The sequence below is a fragment of the Onychostoma macrolepis genome, chromosome 12 (assembly GCF_012432095.1).
Source record: "Onychostoma macrolepis isolate SWU-2019 chromosome 12, ASM1243209v1, whole genome shotgun sequence".
In the NCBI taxonomy this organism is placed as follows: domain Eukaryota; kingdom Metazoa; phylum Chordata; class Actinopteri; order Cypriniformes; family Cyprinidae; genus Onychostoma; species Onychostoma macrolepis.
Window position 1 is genome coordinate 27327219 of NC_081166.1, and position 16227 is coordinate 27343445.

Consider the following 16227-nt stretch of genomic DNA (forward strand, 5'->3'; position numbering starts at 1 on the left):
TAAGACGTCGTGGTTACATTGCCTATTTTTAAGTCATGAAATTATCAAAAAGTATGAATACATTACATAACTGTTACTTCGTGTGTTAGCTGGGAAATATATTTGCGAGAGAACGCAAAAGTTTTGCAAGGCAACGCAAATATCTGTGCAAGAAAACGCAAAGGTTTTGCGAGGGAACGCAAAAGTTTTGCGAGGGAACACAAAACATTTTAAACCGTACCGTTTCAAGGCATAGGCGAGCTAGGCAGTTGCCTAGGGCGCCACCAGCTGAAGGGGCGCCAATGAGCACACGTACTACTACATTTTAACAGGGTTGTGATAAAGACTGGCATGGTCACCCTGAAATATGATTGCCGCCCCCACTGGATCCCCAACATCATTGGACTAGAGTACTGTCAATCTGACGATGCCTGTATGCCATTGGATCAGAGCGCTCTGAATTGCTGCCTGATTGTCGCATGCTTGCATTTGGAGCGCTCATCAATGCTATTAGATCATTGGGCTCTGTCAGTGCTTTGGCAAGGTAATGTTTTTTTGTTTTTTTTGCCATGCAATAAAGCGAAGTTCAAAGGCCAATTTGTGGCAGTTGATGAATCATGTTGCGAGATTTGTCCAAAAGGTGTGCGTTTTTGCGCCAATGCATTGTTAAAGGATAAGCGTGTCATGTAATATTCCCATATAAACTTTGACAGCCAATTAAACAGTAATGGTATAGTAAAATTCGCTAATTCACAAGATCAATACATCCTTTATTAAACTGCTTTGTCGAGTTTAATACATCCTTATGGAGGTGTTGAAATGCTGATCAGTTCATTCACTTCTAACACAGCACTTAATGGGAGAAGAAGCGACATACACAGAGGGCAGAGCGTCACCTTATTTAAAGGAGAAGTTCACACGTTAATGAGTAGCAAAGGATTAAGTAGCTGTATTGATTAATTTGCCACTGATCAGGCTTTTATATGTAGTTTGGGGCAACAAAGGGTTTTATAGGTTTGACTGAAATAATAATGCAATATCTGACACTTTAAATCAATGTTTCAAGCAACAACAACAAAACAATTGAACAAAAAACAGATAAAGACAAAAAGTAGCCATTGATAGCATCTAAACATGTATCCAAATCCAAATGTAATAAAATTAATTTGTGTGTGATTTGTGTGTAAATTATGTGCAATGTCTTAGCTACTAGGGATTGTTACATAGGGCTATACAGGCATCTAGTGGCAACACAATGATATGACAGATAATAAATTGTGCAAACTGTTTATCTTAAGTCAATTTACAAATAATGCATTCAGACTTGTGGAACTCGATCTCCACAAATCAGTGTCGTTACTATGACAACCAATTTGAATATAATGAGAAACTGGTGTCTGAAAAGAATATATACATATACAAATTATATATATATACACATATACAAATTATATATATATATATATATATATATATATATATATGGGATATTATATTATGATTTTCACAAGCCATCCGTCCATTTTGTTTTAGTTTAAGTTGTTTTTGCTCGCACTCAATCACTCTGTCTTCTGTAGTCTGTCACCAAAGAAGAAATGAAACGGCCTCGAGTAGCTTTGGAGACTAGTTAAATTGCCCCCTCTTGTGGATGACTCAAAATTTGCAAGCAAAATCTCACATTCACAGCTTTTTCACTCGCGCTACCAGGGTGAAAAGTTCACTGTTGTAGATCTCTGGTGTTCTCTCTCTCTCTCTCTCTCTCTCTTGATTTTGACTTTTATAAGACTACAAACAATATAGAATAATTTATAATCATATGGTGCCTTAAAAATGTGATATGTTTTGTTGAAGAAAATGTGTTGTTTTTTGGGCTGATGTAGAGTTTTTTTTTTTTTTTTTATACTTCAAAAATGTTTGAACTGATTATCGTTTTAATAAAACGATACCTCTCTCTCTCTCTCTCTCTCTCTCATAATTTCAGACCTTTTCTACCCATTTGGAAATGAAGACATACGGAGTCCCTCTACAGATGATGGAAGCTCTCCAATAATATTACTGGAAAAGCCCTTTGTATATTTTGGAAATGTTTATCAAAAGGCTTATGTAAGAGCATTGTCTTCATAAATTCTGTGTATGTGTGTGTCCTGGTATCCCCTACATTATGGGGGCCAAATGTCCCCACAAGGATAGTAATACCAGTAAATTTTGACCTTGTGGGGACATTTTTTATTTTTTTTGGTCCCCATTAGGAAAACTGCTTATAAACCATATAGAATTATCTTTTTTGAAATACTAAAATGTCAGGAAGCTTTGTGTGAGCGGTCGGTTTAGGGGTTGGGTGAGGGGATAGAAAATACAGTAGGCCTATAAAAAACATTGCATCTATGGAATGTCCCCATAAAACATGGAAACCACTGTGTGTGTGTGAGATTGTGTGTTAATGTACAGTGCATTTAGAAAGTATTCAGAATTCACTCCATACACCACAATGAAAAGCCGAAAACCTAATTTGTGATAACTTTGCAAATTTATTCAAAATAACTTAGTGAAATATCACACTGGTGTAAGGATCCACCCGCCGGCTCAAAAAGCGAAATCCAGCGGCCTGGTCGAAGGTTGTCTGCGTGTAAGACTTATACGGCGCTTCTGCAAGAAATGATCTTAAATAATTAAAATCAAAAATCTGACTCCATGAATAATTTATTCTGACTCCAATTGTAGATTCTTCTTTAATTTTTAATTTGTGTTCTTTAATTAAAAGCTGGCCACAGCTATCGGTTGTGTAATAATTGAGATATTTGAATATTCTGGATATCCCATACTTTCAAAACTCGGTTCATTAGGGACAAGGTATCGCATAGGAATTACACTTCGGCCGATAGTGAATCCACGGACATAAACTCGTCAGTTCTGAACTTTCTCAGAGGGTGCAGTATGGTTATAATACCTTTAAGGACCATCAAAATAAAATTTAACCTAACATATAAACATTGCATTTTTTTTTTTTTTTCAGTTGAAATTATTAACTAGCTCACATCAAAATTTATATTAGCCTCACAGGGAACACTCAAATAACATTACACACCTAACCACTTACAAGATGTACTGTAGTAAGATACTATGCAGATCTTAAATAATGTCAAGATATATAGTCCATTATAAATGTAAAAGTAGATTTAATATGGTGTTCATTGTGTTATAAATAAACAATCTTAATTGTTGTTATGATTATTTATAAGACGATATAACATATTATAAGGTTTTTTATAATGCATTATGCATTCATTATAATGCCTTAAGAATATCCTTATAATGTATTATAAATATAGGCTTCATAGAAAGTGTTACCGATATTTTTTTTTAGAGTGCGCTCAATGCGGACAATTTTTGTACTTTATTATTATTATTATTATAAAACTAACTTTTTACACAGGTCACAAAATCATAATTGCAAACCTTGTATGATATGAATTTAAAGTGAAACAGATGATACACTATCCATTTGTTGAAAGAAAACAAAAAAAATAATGGGGTGTAATAATGGTAATTTTAGATGACCTTACAGATGTATTTAATTATAAAACACTTTATAATCTATAATAACAATTAATTACAACATTTCTTTCTCTAAACCTTCTTGTATATTAAGACAAGCACCTGCAATTCTGGCCAAATTAAAGATACATTGTGTGTGAATTTGCACATGTTATAATGCAAGCATCATTAATGAACCCATGTGTTTAATAAAAAAATAAATAAATTTTTTTTAAAAGATTGATTAGTGAAATTAAAGAATGATTTAATAAAAAATGAGAAGCATAAGTGTCTCTAACTGGCCTGTTTAGCTAAGCTCTCAAAACACTTATTTACTGGTACAGTATTGTAAGATTTGTAGATTATATTTAATAGTTTACACTTTGCAAAAACGTTTGCAGTTAGTTTTTAATATTACATTCTTAAGGACTCTACGCTTACATTTCTTTTCAGGAGCACTAGTGCTCCTACTTTAAAAAAGAAGAAAACATAAAATAGGAACAGACACCTTCTGATCAATGACAGAAATGAACCTTCCCATTGATATTTGACTCCTTAAAGACTCCTTTTTTTTAATCTTTAACTTTATTAAATGTATGTCATCTATTGTGCCAAAAAATTGATTTGTAAATTTTTACCAAAAATTTTAATTAAACAATAAATTAAATTAAAATAATAAGATATAATCAGGAAGAATAAGTTACCAGTCAAATGAAATCAGCATCAACAATTAATCTATGCATGGCACAGAATAGCACAAATGTGGCATTAAGGAATATTTACAGAATTTTTGACAAGACTCAGAGGTGGCATTAATGCATCTCATAATAACAATGTTATGATATTAATGTTTTAAATATAGAGTTTTGAATATAGAAATTTAAATGACTCAATTTATACCTTAAAAATGAAACTGAAACCGCCAGTAGGTGGCAGCAAGTCACTGTCTTTGTCACCGAATCATTCATTCAATCAATTAGTTCAAATAGCTGATTCATTTAGGAAGAAAGCAAGTGACTCTCTTTATGAATGGGTCATTGACTCACTAGATTACTTCAAACTCCGTCCCCCTGTGCCCCCCAAATCTCTTTTTATAATATTTTATTACCTCTGTTTCAGGTTAATAACAATGGGCATTTGACATTTGGTGAGCCTCTTTCACAGCCGACACCCGGCTATTTGCAGTCAACATTCAACATAGACATTATTGCTCCACTTTGGACAGACATGGACAACAGAGTCAATGGAACAATCTCTTATCGTCAGGTCACCAGTGGTAGACTCTTACTAGCAGCTTCAAACAACATAAACCAGTATTTTCCTAATCTGAACTTCACTGCCTCATGGCTGCTCATTGCCACTTGGGATAAAGTGCCATACTTTGCCAGCCCACATTCGGTAAGCTATCTGTAACTGTTCTTACTCACGTAGGGTACTTTCTGAAAGACTTTTGGAATTTTTCTGTTCTAAATACAGGTGCTGGTCATATAATTAGAATATCATCAAAAAGTTTATTTATTTCACTAATTCCATTCAAAAAGTGAAACTTGTATATTATATTCATTCATTACACACAGACTGATATATTTCAAATGTTTATTTCTTTTAATTTTGATGATTAGAGCTTACAGCTCATGAAAGTCAAAAATCAGTATCTCAAAATATTAGAATATTTACATTTGAGTTGGAATAAATGACCATCCCTACAGTATAAATTCTGCGTATCTCTTGTTCTTTGGAACCACAATAATGGGGAAGACTGCTGACTTGGCAATGATCCAGAAGACGAACATTGACACCCTCCACAAAGAGGGTAAGTCACAGAAGGTCATTACTGAAAGGTGTGGCTGTTTACAGAGTGCTGTATCAAAGCATATTAAATGCAAAGTTGACTGGAAGGAAGAATTTGGGTAGGAAAAGGTGCACAAGCAACAGGGAATACTAATGACTGCAAGCTTGAGAATATAGTCAAGCAAAGCCGATTCAAACACTTGTGAGAGCTTCACAAGGAGAGAACTGAAGCTGGAGTCAGTGCATCAAGAGTCACCACGCTCAGACGTCTTCAGGAAAAGGGCTACCAAGCCACTTCTGAACCAGAGACAACGTCAGAAGCATCTTACCTGGGCTGTGGAGAAAAAGAACTGGATTGTTGCTCAGTGGTCCAAAGTCCTCTTTTCAGATGAAAGTAAATTTTACATTTCATTTGGAAATCAAGGTCCCAGAGTCTGAAGGAAGAGTGGAGAGGCACAGAATCCATGTTGCTTGAAGTCCAGTGTGAAGTTTCCACAGTCAGTGATGATTTGGGCTGCCATGTCATCTGCTGGTGTTGGTCCACTGTGTTTTCTGATGTCCACAGTCAACGCAGCCATCTACCAGGAAATTTTAGAGCACTTCATGCTTCCTTCTGTTGACAAGCTTTATGGAGATGCTGATTTCATTTTCCAGCAGGAGAGGTACCAAAAGCTGGTTCAGTGATCATAGTGTTACTGTGCTTGATTGGCCAGCAAACTCGCTTGACCTGAACCCCATAGAGAATCTATGGGGTATTGTCAAGAGGAAGATGAGAGACACCAGACCCAACAATGCAGATGAGCTGAAGGCCACTATCAGAGCAAACTGGGCTCTCATAACACCTGAGCAGTGCCACAGACTGATCGACTCCATGCCGCACCGCATTGCTGCAGTAATTCAGGCAAAAGGAGCCCCAACTAAGTATTGAGTGCTGTACATGCTCATACTTTTCAGTTGGCCAAGATTTCTAAAAATCCTTTCTTTTTATTGGTCTTAAGTAATATTCTAATATTTTGAGATACTGATTTTTGACTTTCATGAGCTGTAAGCTCTAATCATCAAAATTAAAAGAAATAAACATTTAAAATATATATCAGCCTGTGTATAATGAATGAATATAATATACAAGTTTCACTTTTTGAATGGAATTAGTGAAATAAATCAACTTTTTGATGATATTCTAATTATATGACCAGCACCTGTACTGTTCAAGTAATTTGATGTGGTATCTTAACATGCTTAATTCTAACATCTTTTGGTGTCTTTTAACAAGAAGCTGGTCTTCAGTGTTGGGGAAAGTTACTTTTAAATATAAAACATTACGATATTGCATTATTTAAGTCTGTACAGTAGAGGAGCAGCTCAAGCAAACCTTCCAGCTTTGAAGAATAGGACACAAGAGTAGAAAATTAAACACTCTTCATAAATAAATGACAATTGTTATGTTTATCTAAAGTAATTTTTGCGATGTTTGAATTAATCAAAGTTCAGCAGGAAAGACACTGGTTAATAAAATGAGATTAAATACATAAATATATTTGTGTTATTTAACATACAGTATCTCACAAAAGTGAGTACACCCTTCACATTTCAGCAACAAATTTAGTATGTCTCCTCAAGAGACGATACTACACAAATGAAACTTGGATATATTTTAGAGTAGTCAATGTGCAGCTTATATACAGTGAGGAAAATAAGTATTTGAACACCCTGCTATTTTGCAAGTTCTCCCACTTAGAAATCATGGAGGGGTCTGAAATTGTCATCGTAGGTGCATGTCCACTGTGAGAGACATAATCTAAAAAAATCCAGAAATCACAACGTATGATTTTTAACTATTTATTTGTATGATACAGCTGCAAATAAGTATTTGAACACCTGAGAAAATCAATGTTAATATTTGGTACAGTAGCCTTTGTTTGCAATTACAGAGGTCAAACGTTTCCTGTAGTTTTTCACCAGGTTTGCACACACTGCAGGAGGGATTTTGGCCCACTCCTCCACACAGATCTTCTCTAGATCAGTCAGGTTTCTGGCCTGTCGCTGAGAAACACGGAGTTTGAGCTCCTCCAAAGATTCTCTATTGGGTTTAGGTCTGAGACTGGCTAGGCCACGCCAGAACCTTGATATGCTTCTTACAGAGCCACTCCTTGGTTATCCTGGCTGTGTGCTTCGGGTCATTGTCATGTTGGAAGACCCAGCCTCGACCCATCTTCAATGCTCTAACTGAGGGAAGGAGGTTGTTCCCAAAATCTCGCAATACATGGCCCCGGTCATCCTCTCCTTAATACAGTGCAGTCGCCTGTCCCATGTGCAGAAAAACACCCCAAAGATGATGCTACCACCCCATGCTTCACAGTAGGGATGGTGTTCTTGGATGGTACTCATCATTCTTCTTCCTCCAAACACGTTTAGTGGAATTATGACCAAAAAGTTCTATTTTGGTCTCATCTGACCACATGACTTTCTCCCATGACTCCTCTGGATCACCCAAATGGTCATTGGCAAACTTAAGTCGGGCCTGGACATGTGCTGGTTTAAGCAGGGGAACCTTCCGTGCCATGCATGATTTCAAACCATGACGTCTTACTGTATTACCAACAGTAACCTTGGATACGGTGGTCCCAGCTCTTTTCAGGTCATTGACCAGCTCCTCCCGTGTAGTTCTGGGCTGATTTCTCACCTTTCTTAGGTTCATTGAGACCCCACGAGGTGAGATCTTGCATGGAGCCCCAGTCCGAGGGAGATTGACAGTCATGTTTAGCTTCTTCCATTTTCTAATGATTGCTCCAACAGTGGACCTTTTTTCACCAAGCTGCTTGGCAATTTCCCCGTAGCCCTTTCCAGCCTTGTGGAGGTGTACAGTTTTGTCTCTAGTGTCTTTGGACAGCTCTTTGGTCTTGGCCATGTTAGTAGTTGGATTCTTACTGATTGTATGGGGTGGACAGGTGTCTTTATGCAGCTAACGACCTCAAACAGGTCCATCTAATTTAGGATAATAAATGGAGTGGAGGTGGACATTTTAAAGGCAGACTAACAGGTCTTTGAGGGTCAGAATTCTAGCTGATAGACAGGTGTTCAAATACTTATTTGCAGCTGTATCATACAAATAAATAGTTCAAAAATCATACATTGTGATTTCTGGATTTTTTTTTTAAGATTATGTCTCTCACAGTGGACATGCACCTACGATGACAATTTCAGACCCCTCCATGATTTCTAAGTGAGAGAACTTGCAAAATAGCAGGGTGTTCAAATACTTATTTTCCTCACTGTACAAGTACACATTTACTGTCCTCTAAATATAACTCAACATATAGCCATTATTGTCCAAATAACTGGCAACAAAAATGAGTACACCCTAAGTGAACATGTCAAAACTGTCAATATTTTGTAGGGGCACCATTGTTATCTAGCACTGCCTTAATCCTCCTGGGCTTGGAATTCACCAGAGCTGTACAGGCTGTTGCCATTCAGCCTAGTTTCTAAAGGGAGGGCGTCATCTTCTGCTTCAGAATGTCCCAGTACATGTTGGAATCCATGTTTCCCTCAATGAACCGCAGCTCTCCAGTACCAGCAGCACTCATGCAGCCCCAGACCATAATGCTACCACCACCATGCTTGACTGTAGGCAAGACACAATTTTCTTGGTACTCCTCACGAGGGCGTCACCACACATGCTGGACACCATCTGAGCCAAACAAGTTTACCTTAGACTCATCAGACCACAAGACATGGTTCCAGTAATTCATGCTCTTTGCCAGGTTGTCTTCAGCAAACTGTTTGCAGGCTTTTTTGTGAGCCAGCGTCAGAGGAGGCTTCCTTCTGGTACGACAGCCATGCAAACCGGCTTGTTGCAGTGTGTGGCGTATGGTCTGAGCACTGACAAGCTGACCTTCCACTTCTGAAAACTCTAAAGCAATGCTGGGAGCACTCATGCGTCTGTTTTTTGAAGGCAGCTTCTGCATCTGATGCACAGCACGAGGACCTAACTTCTTTGATCGACCCTTGCGAGGCCTCTTCCGAGTGAAACCCATCTTGGAAAACCTCTGTATGACCCTGGCCACTGTACTATAACTCAGTTCCAGGGTGTTACCGAACTTCTTATAGCCTCGGCCATCTTTGTGGAGAGCAACTATTCTAATTCTCAAATCCTCAGAGAATTCTTTGCCATGAGGTGCCATGTTGAACATCCAGTGGTCAGTATGAAAAAAAAATTGTACTCCAAGCACCAAATTTGAACTGCTCTAAAACAAGATATACAAATTTGTATGGTCCTGTCAAGCAGACAAAAACATGAACATGATAAATAGGACATTTGGCTTTGCATGGTTAAACGGCGTATAGCTGTTTTCATGTAGGGTGTACTCATTTTTGTTGCCAGCTTTTTTGACAATAATGGCTGTATGTTGAGTTATTTTCAGAGGACAGTAAATCTTTACTGCTATACAAGTTGCACATTGACTACTCTAAAATATATCCAAGTTTAATTTCCATAGTATTGTCCCTTGAAAAGATATACTAAAATGATTGCCGAAATGTGAGGGGTGTACTCACTTTTGTTAGATACTGTATTTAATTATCGCAGGTTTGCATCATATTCTAAGTTTGCTTTTCATTGTTTTAATTGATTTTGAGGTCTACTGAATCTGTTTTTTGTGCAGGTGAGAGGAGTAAATGCATGTTCACATTTAGTTTAGAACTACAGTAAGCATCATGTTTATGTAAATGTAAATGAAAAAGTAGTGCATTATTTTACTAGTTACTCGGAAAAGTAATCTGATTACATTACTCATGTTACTTGTAATGCGTTACCTCCAACACGTGTCTTTATGAACTTTATTTTTTTATTGACTTCAAGCCAATAAAGCTTTGTTTTCTCTTTACATGTTTGTATTTCTCTAAGAATGCAAGTAAACCAAAGTTTGGCCAACACAGCTGTCCAACTTGTTCCAAATAAAGACAACATTTAACAGCAGCTATAAAATTAATGAAAAAGTCAGAGTAAAGATGCAGTTCCATTTCATGGACAAAATTATTAAATATTAGTCATTTTATTAGGAGAGTTTTGCATGAGAGCAAAAAAAATAACAAAATCCTCACGCAGATTACGCTGACTTTTTTAAACTGGTTACGTGAAAAAAACGGCTCACTGACCTATAGAAAGCTGCTTAGGTTGAAAGAAACTTCTGTGTGAGCCGTGCTTTATAAATTACTACGTTTTTAGACAATGAACTAGTTTTGCAAGTGAAATTCGCCAAAATTTCAATGTGAAGTTTCTTTTGGTTAAAAGAAAGGGAGAGCTGTGACAAGGAAACTGTGTCATCTGTATTTATGTAGTTATTCCCTTTATCTTCCAGAAATCAACTTTTCAAGTGGTTTTGGTGTCTGGCAAAAACATATCATTTACACTCATGCATTATGGTCATATCACTCCAACCACAAATAGTTTTATGGTAATTTGACCACACTTATCAAAATATATTGTTGTTATCACTATAGGATAAGTGACTGATTTTTAACTGAACTTTTGTTGTCTTTGACAGTCTGGCTATGACACAAGTGACTCAACGGATTTCTTTTTCATTCCTGTCTCTAACATCACAAAACTGTCACTCACAAGCAATGTCAACATCACAGGTCGATGGGTATTTCGAGTTGACCATGCATCAGACCACAATGGTACAGTAATTTAATAATGGCATTTATTACGTATCTTGTTTTGTAATTGTTTATATTATTCAAAACATTTTCTGAACAATTCACTGAGCAATTAAAATGTGGTGAAATGTTGAGAGTTAAATTAATTAAAATCACAATTAACTCTCCGTACAGACTGCATTCCCCTTGGTAAATCACCTTGCGGGGGTCACAAGTGCGGTCATAAATGCGGCCACACTTTATTTTAAGGTCCAATTTCTCGCTATTAACAAACCATTAACCATGACTTTTTCCTCAATAAACTTCTAATTTGCTGCATATTAATAGTAAATAAGGTAATTGTTAAATTTAGGTGGGTAGGATTAGGGATGTAGAATATAGTCATGCAGAAAATGTGCTTTATAAGTACTAATAAACAGCTAGTGTGTTAATAATAGGCACTCTTGTAACACTCGGCCTTACCAACCAAGTTACAAGAGTAAAATGGGGGTCAGATTTAACCATGAGAGATGACTAGTGGTTAAAAGAATGAGACACAAAAGGAGATTAAATAGGATATGTGTATTTACAATGTTTACATAAAAGACTTTAAAACAACACGATAAAACCAGGTAAACTCAGTCTGTTAAAAGAATACAGTTCGTTTGTCCATACCCTAAAACAGTCCAAGAATCCCAGTGTGTTGATGAGTCCAATGTGAGTGTCCACCCGTGTATATACAATCCACAGAAAGTGTAATCCAAAGTTTGTAGATGGTGTCTGGAAAGGTGAGCTCAGAAAGTGATAACTCATCAGTCCAAGTTGATGACTGTCACCCTGTTTGTTTGTCATGCTGCTCTCTTATTCAGTTGTAGTTTCCTGCTTCCTGTCATGACAGGCCAACCATAGTGTTCTTAAAGACATACACACACTTAAAATGTTAAGAATAAAATGGACTAAAAAACATGTAAACCAATTAAAACTCTATAATATATTAAATCATTGTAATAAATAGAGTGGTAAAACATGTCTTTTGTGTGACAGTGTCACACTCTAATAAGCAACTAGTTAATAGTGAGATTTGGTTCCTATAATAAAGTGTTACCATACATGCTTTAGAAGTACTAATAAACAGCCAATATGCTAGTAATATTCATGCTAATAAGCAACTAGTTAATAACGAATAGTGTTCCCTAATCTACATCTGAGTCTAAATCTTACCCATATTATGTATTTGCTTCTTAGAATCTCTTTGTATTAGCCAAGTAAATTTTAAAAGCACATTGTTTCATAGCAGACTGATTAAACCTGTGCACCCCAACACCTGGAAATTGTTTAGTAGCTAGTTAACAATTATAGCAAGTTTATGCTATTTTTGAGTGCAGTATGAACGAGGTCCATGGATATGCTGTCAAGCAAAGAGACATGTAACAACATTTGTTACATAATCACTGAATTATGTTGTAGATCACTGTAGTAGTTCCCCCCCCTCTATTTTATATTTTCAGATCTTTTCTACCCATTTGGAAATGAAGACATAAGGAACCCCGCTATAGATGATGGAAGCTCTCCAGATATATTATTGGAAAAGCCCTTTGTATATTTCGGACATGTTTATCAAAAGGCTTATGTAAGAGCCTTAAATTCTTTTCATGTGCGTCCTGGTATTCCAAACATTATGGGGGACCAAATGTCCCCACAAGGAAAGTAATACCAGTAAATTCTGACCTTGTGGGGACATTTTTTTTGGTCTCCATGAGGAAACAACCTTATAAATCATGCAGAATCAGTTTTATAGAAAATCTAAGTTTTCTTTGAGGGGTATAGGGTTTGGGTAAGGGGACAAAAATTACAGTTTGTAACAGTATAAATACCATTATACTTATGGATAGTTCCCATAATGATAGGAATACCAGTGTGATTGTGTGTTTATGTACAGTGCATTTACAAAGTATTCAGAGTTCACTCAATACACTACAATGAAAAAGTAAAAACTTAGTTTGTGATAACTTTGCAAATTTATTAAAAACAACAAACTGGAATATCACACTGACAGAAGTATTCAGACTCCTAACTGCAACAACAATGTAAAAAAAACCAAAAAAAAAACAACTGCATATTTTCCACTTTAAGCTTGCTGCACAATAGACAATTTTCAAATCTTAACCGATTTTAAAACCATGGGAGACCACAAGCATGAAGACAGTTCAACCGATTTTTAGCCTTATAATCCTCTGAACGCGCACACTAGATGATTTGACCAGACAGCGAGACCACACACTTGAAGATTGTAGGAACTATTTCACAGTGAAATAGAGAACAATAACAAATAGAGGGCAATCAACATTCTCCGCTGGCTCTCCAGGCACGCGTTCTGTTTCACAGTGAAAAACAAAGAATACAAAAGAATATGGATGATGTTCTCTGCTTTCACCGCAAGTTTGTGGCTGCCAGGTTTCAGCTGTAGAAGCAAGCAACATCCAGTAGGTGAAGCTTGCTCGCTCTGGTAGCCCAATGAAGAGTCATAAATATTTACGATTTGAGTTCGGCGATGCAGCGTCTCAATCGGGAGCAGATAAATAATCGTAACGACACCACACAATAGAGGATTTTTGGACAAAAAAATCGCTTGCGACAAGCCGCGAATCGGGCCACAACCCCCGATTGTTTGGGGGTGCAAATCGGATTTAAAATCGGGCTTAAAATCCTCTAGTGTGCGGCTAACCATATGAAACCTTTTGAGTTTTAAGAAATTACTAAGCTTTCTTGAAAAAGAAAAACTAAGCTTTCTTGAAACTACATAAAAAAAAAAAACCTTGTCAGACCAACAGAATTAACCCAAATGTTGTCCCAACTAGTCAGGCACAGTTGTGTGAACAAAGAATTTCATTTGCTGAAATGTTACGACTTTGTGAGTTCCCAGCATGCATTGCAGCATGAATAAATTATTATGCTTATAGGGTTAATGTTTTTTTGTTTACTGACTTTTTTTTCATTATTGTTAGTAATTTATTGTGATTTTTTTTTTGTTATTATTATTTTTACATTTGTTGATTGCAGTTCATGAGGTTTGTGTGTCAAGTATTGAGGCCAAGAGTATGTTCAACCACTTAAATTTGTAACCTGGAAATCTTAGTTTTGTAGGATGCTTTACAAACAAAGATAACGTTGTCTATGGGTCAATATCACCATGGAGTGCCTTTCAACCCTCACAATACCCAAACATTTTGGTTTTAATATCCCATTCGCTTTATGTCATATCATAAATAGTAGACACTCAAGTACTATAGAAACATATTAGCTGAGCTCCCACACATTATTTTAGATAATTATGGGCCATTATTCGAAGCATAAACCATAAGATATGTCCACCCTGTCATGGACATATATATTACTGTTAAATACGTTTTCATTGCAAAATTAAGATGCAAATTATATTTTCTGAAAGGTATGATGTTCCTTTCCTAAACCAGGTTATTTGTTTGCTTTCAAATCATAAATACATAAAATATTTTATGTAAACCATGTGTTTTTAAAGAAACTCATACAATTCACACATGTATTTTTTCTTATTTGAAGAAAACTGTGATATTTGGATGCAGTTTTTGTTTGCATGTTATTGCCCCCACACTTAGCTATTGAACACACTGACATGATTATAGATATGATTGAATTATTATTTAAAACATTATTGTAAAATATCAAGATGACAGGGTGGACCAGCACATGACGGTGTGGACACATAATGCAAAACACACAAATCATGACAAATTATGAAAATGAAACATTTATTCAACTTCTAAAAAAATAATATAATAATAACAAATAATATAATTACATTCTCAGTCACATTGATATACCGCCCCCTCCACATTCATTTTCATTCAGTCCACCCTGTCATGTGTCTGTCCACTAGGGCTGCACGATATATCGCATGCGATATTTAATGCGCATCTTGTCAGTAAAGCCGGTTCTATAATCAGCGGTAATTTCCATCACGTGCTGATTTAACAGAGCAGCATTTACTACACAGAGCCGTTGTTCACTGACAAGCTGCACAAATCCACGTTCATTATCAATGTGGATTTGCGCAGCTTGTCAGTTTTTGAAAATACTGTATTCTAATCCCTTCTGGCATATTTCATGCCGACAGGTATGTTAAGCTTGGGAAAAGCAAGTAAGCAAATTCATACGAAGAAATCATTTGGTTTTTATTATCAAATAATCAATATACTCAAATTGAGTTTAACAAAAAATTAACAAAATATTAATAGAGATTTTTAATTTTATTTTATGATTTGACTGTATTCTACTCTCATTCAAATTTAATGAGCAGTGCATGGGACAAAGCAAAATAACACGCATCCTCTTACACAAAACAAACAAAACAAAAAAATCTAGAAAATTTATCTAAAGAGCCAAGTAATGCTTTTGTTATGAATATAAAAACATATCCTAACATAACACACCATTTCATAGTAATTTTTACGTTAAGTTATCATGGCAAATGAGTTATTTATGTACAGGACACCAAAAGGCATCCTACAGTGATATTGACCCCTATATATTTGTAACAAGCAGTCCACTGAAGGCGAGTTTAAGAACACAAGTGCAGCTTTATTCCAAAAGTAATCCAAAATCCAAACATAATCCAAACAGAGACTTGACTTGGCATGAACAGACTTGACTCACCAACAGCAGGTTACAACATCAATACTCGACAAAGGCAACATGAGGGCTATTTATATCAAACAATACAGGTCACATGACAAGAACCAACCAATGAGAGACAGGACACATGACTAAGACAACCAATGAGAACATGACACATGAACCAAAGAACCAATAGCAGGGTAACATGAGAGCAAGGGAATCACATGACTAGACAGGAACCATGACAAGGCAAAAATATCAAAATAAAAGACAAGAAAACAATGAACAAGGAACCCCACATTACACCCCCTCTAAGGGCAGTTCCAGACACCTAAGCCAAACCCAAACCTCAACAAGTCCAGGAGGGTTGTAGAGTGGAGATGGAACAGGGGGAGGGATGGAGGGCCAGGCCCATGAAGGGGAACAGGACCTGATCATAACATGGACTGTGGATCAATGGCAGGCAGTGAAACACTGGGAGTCCTGGGCTGTGGAGCAGTGGCAGACAGTGAAGCACTGGAGGACCTGGGCCATGGATCAGAGGCAGACTGTGGAATAGTGGTGCAGGAGATCACCAGGTCAAATCCAGAGGAGAATGGAGCCATGGCAGAGCAGGAAGCCAGGGCGGAG

General features: G+C 36.6%; 1 protein-coding gene across 3 annotated transcripts in view; it reads left to right on the forward strand.

Annotated features, from left to right (window-relative positions):
- LOC131551073 (uncharacterized) overlaps window positions 1-16227 on the forward strand; it is a 99531-nt gene that overhangs the window by 28179 nt on the left and 55125 nt on the right. For 2 of the 3 annotated variants that reach the window (XM_058793708.1, XM_058793707.1), the window contains 5 exons: window positions 1961-2082; window positions 4633-4911; window positions 10665-10760; window positions 10851-10986; window positions 12453-12574. In XM_058793708.1, the coding sequence (XP_058649691.1) occupies window positions 1961-2082; window positions 4633-4911; window positions 10665-10760; window positions 10851-10986; window positions 12453-12574 (755 nt within the window). Of the gene's footprint in view, window positions 1-1960; window positions 2083-4632; window positions 4912-10664; window positions 10761-10850; window positions 10987-12452; window positions 12575-16227 lie in introns of those variants that run through there. The other variant, XM_058793709.1, reaches the window with a different exon arrangement.